General features: G+C 48.3%; 3 protein-coding genes across 3 annotated transcripts in view; all 3 read right to left on the reverse strand.

The window, feature by feature from the left end:
- Nucleotides 1–2,265: 2,265 nt before the first annotated feature.
- Nucleotides 2,266–3,246, reverse strand: Pmar_PMAR019500 (malate dehydrogenase, putative; the record flags this gene model as incomplete). The annotated part of the gene is made up of 1 exon (XM_002781132.1): nt 2,266–3,246. The coding sequence occupies exon 1, from the start codon at nt 3,226–3,228 to the stop codon at nt 2,266–2,268; it is 963 nt and encodes a 320-aa protein (XP_002781178.1). The 5' UTR covers nt 3,229–3,246.
- Nucleotides 3,247–4,059: 813 nt separating this feature from the next.
- Nucleotides 4,060–5,093, reverse strand: Pmar_PMAR019501 (malate dehydrogenase, putative; the record flags this gene model as incomplete). Its single annotated transcript, XM_002781133.1, has 1 exon — nt 4,060–5,093. One exon carries the CDS (start codon nt 5,091–5,093, stop codon nt 4,131–4,133), a length of 963 nt encoding a protein of 320 aa, XP_002781179.1. The 3' UTR covers nt 4,060–4,130.
- Nucleotides 5,094–6,243: 1,150 nt separating this feature from the next.
- Pmar_PMAR019502 (electron transport oxidoreductase, putative) overlaps nt 6,244–8,490 on the reverse strand; it is a gene marked incomplete at both ends in the record, with an annotated part of 3,132 nt that continues 885 nt past the window's right edge. The window contains 10 exons of the mRNA XM_002781134.1: nt 6,244–6,378; nt 6,428–6,511; nt 6,558–6,632; nt 6,679–6,740; nt 6,798–6,846; nt 6,891–7,022; nt 7,070–7,198; nt 7,241–7,330; nt 7,411–7,445; nt 7,892–7,961. Of these exons, the coding sequence (XP_002781180.1) occupies nt 6,244–6,378; nt 6,428–6,511; nt 6,558–6,632; nt 6,679–6,740; nt 6,798–6,846; nt 6,891–7,022; nt 7,070–7,198; nt 7,241–7,330; nt 7,411–7,445; nt 7,892–7,961 (861 nt within the window). The remainder of the gene's footprint in view (nt 6,379–6,427; nt 6,512–6,557; nt 6,633–6,678; nt 6,741–6,797; nt 6,847–6,890; nt 7,023–7,069; nt 7,199–7,240; nt 7,331–7,410; nt 7,446–7,891; nt 7,962–8,490) is intronic.

The raw sequence follows: 8,490 nt of genomic DNA on the forward strand, positions 1-8,490 counted from the left end.
TCGATATAGATAAGTATAGTTGCAGCACTGGGGAGAATGATGGATGGACTATTGTAAGTGGTAGTAGGTCGTTCGTGAAGACTGACATTCGTTAAGGGCTCGTTGGATTTTCATATTTTCCACAGCATTGCAGTTCGCACATGGTCACAGAAGGACGAGGAAGAGAATTTGTGTTTACATGGTAGTTCGTATTGGGCGGAATCACTCGTACTGAGTGATCCGAGATCACTTGTTTGGATCAACATGGATCACTCATCTGCAGTGCAGTGCTGTATTGCAGGCACCCCAGTGGTGCCCATGCGAGATGCCGTGACTTTCATACACGCATCCTGATCCCTACGTGCCCTATTGCATGCGAACCAATATGCTCTTCGGTAGTCTGAGCAAATACTGGTCATTGCAGAAAGATGCCCCTCGCGAACGAGACTATCGAGGAAAGAGGCAGGCTGGCTTAGCAGTGCTAAGCTAGCACTCCGCATCTAACCGGCGCTGAACAAGTTCTCCCGAGGTATCAGATGTGAGGAGATAGTGCGAAAGAACTCGCCTAACAACAATGCTATTTTATTGGTGGAGGAGTATGAGAGCCACGCGGCAAAAGAATTGCAGCACAAGCGGTCGAAAGAGGACGAGCGTCAGGGATCGAAGTAGTTTCTCCCATCACTGGAGACTAGCGACCATGTACGCACTCGCAGTAAGGTAGGCACCTCAGTGGTGCTCAGCTGTTGTAGTTGCTACAAGTAGCTGTCTCGGTGATTGGTAGAGAAAAATTTGGACGTTTCTCAATATGCTTCGCTTGTAACCCTTAATAGTATCTCTATGAAGGCCCTCTAGTGGTGCCCGGGAGTGAATATTGTGTGCGGGGGGCTGTAGGGTTCATAATCAGTAATCTAGTCCGTGTTGCGTTTGCCCTGTACAATCCTTCGACACCTCTGCAAAGTCCATAACAATAGCTCCACGAAGACGCTCCGATGAGTGCCACTGCCCATGAGCGAATGTTTCTCGTGCAGAATGTCAAAGTTGCCCGTAATACTTACGTAATGCCTACTTGAGGGTTTAACTTGTGGGTATTGTTGAGTCGTCAATACGTACAATCGTACCAAACCTTGAGACACAACTGTTACGATGCAAAAAGAGAGAGGATACTCGAAGATGGGACTCAATTTAACTGTTATCTCATCTGATTCAATCGCGACGTGCAAGAGCAATCATGTGTTTGGTATTCAGCATTGATCATAACTCGCGCTGTCTTCGGAGTGAATGATATATCTCACTAGAGTGCTATCACGCTTTGACCCGATACTAAGTGACTCACTTGAAGTGAGACACGAGGTGTGACACCTCTGATAGATACTTAGTAAGTGCACAGGGCATGAACATGCACCAAAATGGATATAAGACGCAATACCGTAATAGAACGAGAAATGCTATCCCATAACTATGTTTGCTCGATTGTATATTACTTGTACGAATAATGCAAAAGGGCAAGTTTGCTAATAACGCTAACAGAGACGGAGTTTGAGCGAATGAGCAAAACGCTAGTATATATTCTCGCAGGGCGTAAGTTACAAGAGAGCAAATAGCCGAAACATAAAAGTAGCGCAGCGTTGTCACATACCGGCAACTGCCAATTTGTATATTTCATGCAGGAACATCACACAATAGCAAACCTTAAAAGGTGCCAGACTACATAATTACAACGCGAAACATATTAAACAGCAAATGAGCACAACTTGGCAGAATAACGAAAACGTGCGGGCGAAGCACACTTGGGCAAAAGTGCCAGCGTGTAAAACATTCCGGGGAAATATACAATGCAGCAAAAAAAGAGCAAAAAAGAGCGACTTGCTAGAAAACACTTTTGGATTTGCTACTTTCAACATTTGGTTGCTAAAACCTATACCAGAAATTGCTAGGTTGTAAATGTGGTTGCTATTTTGTAACTGAGAAAGCAGCACATACAAAAGAGCAAAAAAGTGAGACTGTCAGAAATTATAGCATTTGGCAAATCCGCAATATTAGCAAAAAGTTGCGATTGCCGGATTGTATTACACCGCGGACAGGCAACTACTACAAGTAGCTTCCAGTGGCACTTGAGAATCGGTCAAAGCGGTCGACAACTATCTGTAACTCGATAACACGACAACATCGCGAAGAACATCGGGTAAAAGAATTACCACAATTAAACGAAGGATAGCTGTGAAGAAAAATGCAGACGGTTATTCGAGGGAAGTACATCCCTCAATAAGTTAGCTGTAGGAGATTAACTTACTCCTGCTTGTTGGCAAAGTCAATACCCCTCTGAACATCAACCTTCAGCTTAGTGATGACTTCCTGGAGCCTGCCGGCCTCGTGTTCGCTCAAGCCCTCAATGGGATGAATCTTGGAGACGCCTTCAGGTCCGAAGTCGCACAAGTAAGAGAAGTATTGAACATCACCGTAAGGCTCGTTGAAGAAAGTGGAAGCGCTAGCTTGTTCACCGTGCATGCCACGAATGACAACCTCGACGAACTCAGCGGCTGCATAGGCCATGGCAAGAGTGGCAGATCCAGCACCAGCCTTAGCGTTAACAACATCAGTACCGGCACCCTGAACATGGTTATCCAAAGCGGTAAGGGTGGCCTCGTCGAAGTCAACCTTGGGAGTAGCATGAGAGAACCAAGGCATGATAGTCACACCAGCATGACCGCCAATGACGGGGATAGTCACCTTGTTCACATCAGTCTTCAACTCCTTGGCGACGAAGGTCTCAGCCCTGATAGTATCCAAAAGAGAAACACCGAGGAGCTTCTTAGGGTTGAACACACCGGCTTGCTTGTAGACCTCAGCACAGGCGGGAACGATGGAATTCACGGGGTTGGTGACGATACACAGAGTAGCATCAGGAGCATACTTGGCGCAGTTCTTGGCAAGACCAGCTGCGATACCAGCATTGACTGAGAAGAGATCATCTCTGGTCATGCCAGGCTTACGAGGAACACCGGCAGTGATGACGATGAGCTTGCTTCCAGTGAGGCAACCCTCGAGTTCCTCCTCACCGGCGTAACCCTTAACCTCAGCGGGGGTGTTGATGTGACTCAAATCCTCAGCAACACCGGCGCAAGGAGTACGAGCCTGCTTGATATCGTAAAGAGCCAACTCAGAGATCTTCTGGTTGAGCTTCAAGAGAAGAGCGAGAGGCTGTCCGATACCACCGCAAGCACCGAGAAGAGCGACCTTGAATGATGACATAACTATGAAAGGAACAAAAAACTGTTGATTAGGTAATTGAAATGGAACTGGCATAATACGAACTAGCTTCGAGCTTAGCTTCATGATCTTTCGATGGCTAAGATATGTCTAGGGGACAGCAGCATTGCACTATCCGATACTTGAAGTCGGTTATGCGTGAGCATTAAGGCTGGGATGGAAGACAGTAGAGTATAATACTGAGTGTTACTAGGAATATCTACTAGTGTAGGACAGCAGTTGATGAAGGTATAGTACACTCTTCTCCGACCGTCGTAGCCCGACGAACCAAATGCTCGCTATAATGCACAGAAATCAGACGAACAGACGAATCGTCTAAGACGACAGGAGTACAGTAGCAAGATATTCTCGCGATGTAGATACCTATTCGAACAGACGATACTACGAAGTCTCACAGGCTTGCCAGAGTTCAGAAGGTCTAAGTGAGACGTGTGATGAAACTGACCACACTGAGAGAACTGCAGATCCCAACAGGGCTCAGTGATTGAAGCTAATCTATGAATCACGTATGTCTAATGGCAGCGAAGCGAATGACACACAGCAAGTATTGTCATGTAACATCGGAGACTTTAGCTTGAGGGCGACGATATCGTTATTGTGGCGCAATAAAATCACGAGTCCCATTCCATTCTCGGTTTTAGTGGCCCATTTAGTGTGGTGAGACTATCTATTCAGACAGGCAACTACTACAAGTAGCTTCCAGTGGTACTTAAGATTCGGTCAAAGCGGTCGTCAACTATCTGTAACTCGATAACACGACAACATCGCGACGAGCATCGGGTAAAAGAATTACCACAATTAAACGAAGGATAGCTGTAGAGAAAAATTCAGACGGTTATTCGAGGGAAGTACATCCCTCAATAAGTTAGCTATAGAAGATTAACTTACTCCTGCTTGTTGGCAAAGTCAATACCCCTCTGAACATCAACCTTCAGCTTAGTGATGACCTCCTGGAGCCTGCCGGCCTCGTGTTCGCTCAAGCCCTCAATAGGATGAGTCTTGGAGACGCCTTCAGGTCCGAAGTCGCACAAGTAAGAGAAGTATTGAACATCACCGTAAGGCTCGTTGAAGAAAGTGGAAGCGCTAGCTTGTTCACCGTGCATGCCACGAATGACAACCTCGACGAACTCAGCGGCTGCATAGGCCATGGCAAGAGTGGCAGATCCAGCACCAGCCTTAGCGTTAACAACATCAGTACCGGCACCCTGAACATGGTTATCCAAAGCAGTGAGAGTGGCCTCGTCGAAGTCAACCTTGGGAGTAGCATGAGAGAACCAAGGCATGATAGTCACACCAGCATGACCGCCAATAACGGGGATAGTCACCTTGTTCACATCAGTCTTCAACTCCTTGGCGACGAAGGTCTCAGCCCTGATTGTATCCAAAAGAGAAACACCGAGAAGCTTCTTAGGGTTGAACACACCGGCTTGCTTATAGACCTCAGCGCAGGCAGGGACGATGGAATTCACGGGGTTGGTGACGATACACAGAGTAGCATCAGGAGCATACTTGGCGCAGTTCTTAGCAAGACCAGCTGCGATACCAGCATTGACTGAGAAGAGATCATCTCTGGTCATGCCGGGCTTACGAGGAACACCGGCAGTGATGACGATGAGCTTGCTTCCAGTGAGGCAAGCCTCGAGTTCCTCCTCACCGGCGTAACCCTTAACCTCAGCGGGGGTGTTGATGTGACTCAAATCCTCAGCAACACCGGCGCAAGGAGTACGAGCCTGCTTGATATCGTAAAGAGCCAACTCAGAGATCTTCTGGTTGAGCTTCAAGAGAAGAGCGAGAGGCTGTCCGATACCACCGCAAGCACCGAGAAGAGCGACCTTGAATGATGACATAACTATGAAAGGAACAAAAAACTGTTGATTAGGTAATTGAAATGGAACTGGCATAATACGAACTAGCTTCGAGCTTAGCTTCATGATCTTTCGATGGCTAAGATATGTCTAAGCGACAGCAGCGTTGCACTATGATAGTGCCACTATCTGATACTTGAAGTCGGTTATTCGTGAGCAGTGAGAGGTTAACCGAGGATCATAGCACCAGTCTCGGCGATAACAATGTCCGTGACCAGCAATCGCGTGCAACATCAGTTGGACATGATTCGAAGTAAGACTCAGAAAGATTTGGTAGTAATTCAACACAAAAGAATAACCAAACAAAGCGAGGTCCATCCTCAGCGAGTATGTGAGCCGCTTAGTGCGGGGTCAGAGAGTGAACTTTCCACCATTCTGTTACGGTTGTAAATCCCCCAACTAGCAGGAACCAAACGCTTCTATCACAAGCTTGAGCAAAAATATAACAGGGCAGATCTTACTGTGGTGAGGGGGGTACATTAGAATTATCCACTGATCGAGATGCATCATTATTCTCATACTCATCAGTGGCGCACTCAAAGTGAGAGACATCGAGTTTCACAACCGTGTCAGTACGGCTCGGAACCACGGCCTCCTCGTGGTGGTCAGACGTAGGAGGAACTATGCCTGCGATGTAGCTCGGTGGTTCACTCCCAGCAGTCAGTGCTGCCAGGTCCGGCAACGGAACATGTGCAAGTCTCGTGACAGATCCACGAGGCCGACCGGGTCCTCGTAGAAGTAGCCCCGTTGGTGGGGTACTGGTCAAACGCCGAAGTTGCTGTATTTGAGCATACTCCTCTTTCATTCGAGTCCATACCTAAAACACGAGACATCGCTATCCAGTAAGCAACAAGGCAACACACCTCCTCGACTCGTCCTTCCTCTTTTGCCCGACTTAAACGCTGTCGATCAGCTACGGCTTCTTCCAGCGTCGACCGCGGGGGGCCTCGGTAATTTTTTCGATGCAGCGAAATTTGAGCCATGTATAGCCTAAAAACCGTGCACCGTTCAGAACTGCAGCTTTTCCACGACAGTCTCACCCGTCCTTCCTAAAATGAACGCCGGTTGGTATTCGTTCCGTGTCCGGAGCACGACGCTTCTCCTGCTTTGGTCGCCTCAATCTCGACAGTAACTACAGCCAGCCGAAGTAAAGTCGATCGCTGTTGAAGTGAGTCACCAGTTGGAGATCTTCAGGTGTCTGGGCAGCCTCCAGTAGTACACGGTCCTGCATTGCCTCCTCCACAGTATGCCTCGACGGACCTTCGTACTGAACAACACATGGGCATCTCATCAAGGAACAATAAGTCCTATGCTACTTTCACTGTCGTCGACCTCGCCAACGGTGGACTATTGAGATTTTCTGCTTCCGCAAAACTGACTTGCTGATGAATAGTCGCTATCTGACGGGCTGTGATACTCCATGACAAGCGAGCATCCACGACCTACGAATGCCTTCTTGGATTTGTTGTAATACACCCCCTTAGGCAACAACTGTGAAGTCATGTCCCACTCCTGCAGTAACTACATAGGGTAGACATCCCACCTCTACTGATGAACGGATGCTTACGTCCTGCAATGTGTTCGTTCCCCGAGCCTGGTCCATCCTGATACGGTCATTGTCGGCCTCTTCTGATCAACCACAACGAGCACAATAGCACCCCAGCCAGCCGCAGTGATAGACCTTACCCACAGCTTCCCTCGAGGGGCCTCGGTATTTCTTCCCATCCAGTATTATCTGCACCATACACTGTGGTCGAACTAGTCCAAGAGTGTAACTACCTCAGCCCGCCATAGACCGCTCTTGAGCTGAATAACCATTGTGATCTGCTCGCCCTCGCTAGCAGAGTTGGTCCCTTCCTGCGTCGGGACAACTGGTCCCAGTCGAGCCCTCTTCGCAGGAGCAGTCAATGCCTAGAATGCATCTCGGATGACCGCATAACGGCGACAATGAGGCTCACCGTCGCCTCCGATCCTCCAATACTCATTGGAGTCATCGACACTCCTGAGCTAGACGGTGGTACTGCCAATGCCGTTTCCGAACTGGTACGTACTCGAGCCGGCCGCGGGGTGTATGGACCAGCAGCGACCTAAGAGGAGTGACAGCCCTTATACAGTTTGTTATGTACTACAGCATCCGCCGGCGGGGTCGGTTGATGGCTTGGGGAGGCCGGCTCGTTGGGGATCTCGGGAGCTTGGAGTAGCACATCAACGAAGGCCGCCTGAACGGTGAGTGATGAAGCAATATCACTGTCAGACCGTTTTATGAAGCTCTCAATCGACGAACCCTCGGAACCCTTACATTCTCTTTCAGCTCGGTCTCATCAACGGAAATGGCTGTATCCATATTCCTCCATAGTAATGCACAACTGACATATTCCCAATTGCCCAAGCAAACGCATTGATATCAACGCAACATTAGGTCCTCGTATAGGGCAAACCACATGAGGAAAAGCTGTATAAAGTGAAGAAAGCTTTTGGTAGCAACCCTACTAAGCGAACGTTACCGGGAAGATTCAAGTGCATGGAGTCGACGACTCCGAATCGTACCGTCCAAACCGGTGGTCATAATATACATGTGTGTTAGGATGAGTTAATTGCTCGATAGCTCAAGGAGTAAAGGGGGATACACTAATTTGGTGCGGAAAATGAAGTCCTATGGGACTTCGCGGGACCGCATTTCAGGTACCCGTGTCGAGAGATACTTCCTGGGGAGGACCATTCATGCCTCATCAACAGGATCGCAGCATGCTCCATGGATACGCTGATTCACCCTCTACTACCCACAGGCATTCCATGATCGTTATTGCGATCAACATTATGCTCAAGCCACTCCAAGCCGCCATCTTCCTCCTGCTAGGTCAATACAGCTTATCACAGCCAACACAGAGAAACTGCCACAACTATCGGTGATGGAAATTCCAGATGAACTACTAGATTGGCTACTAATCTTACGAAAGCCACTCAGAAACCATCACTATAAAAGCTCTACTACAGGACCGGACTCGGAATATCTTAGAACCTCGATTGGAAACTCCCCGTACCTCCACCATTAGCCGTCCACATCCCTAGTCGAACCCAGCGAAAACAAATCAGTCTTTTCCCCAAAAAAGGAGCCGTTGAAAATTTATCACGACTGAGCTGTATGAAATGACCCCGCTCGGCGCGCCTGTTATTACTCTGGAAAAGACCAGTGTACACCGTTAATGCGGTGCGCTGCAACCCACTGTCAGCACTAGTGTGTGGTAAGCTCAAGAAGGCAGGCCCATTCGAACGAGACCACACTTTGCGAGCTAACGAGGCTTCATAGGGATGATGGAGGGAAGTTGCAAGCAAGAGGTGTCTGTTAAAATTGGAGCATGACTATAGCACTTATCATCAG

This window comes from Perkinsus marinus, assembly GCF_000006405.1.
Source record: "Perkinsus marinus ATCC 50983 genomic scaffold scf_1104296943502, whole genome shotgun sequence".
Taxonomy (NCBI): Eukaryota; Perkinsozoa; order Perkinsida; family Perkinsidae; genus Perkinsus; species Perkinsus marinus.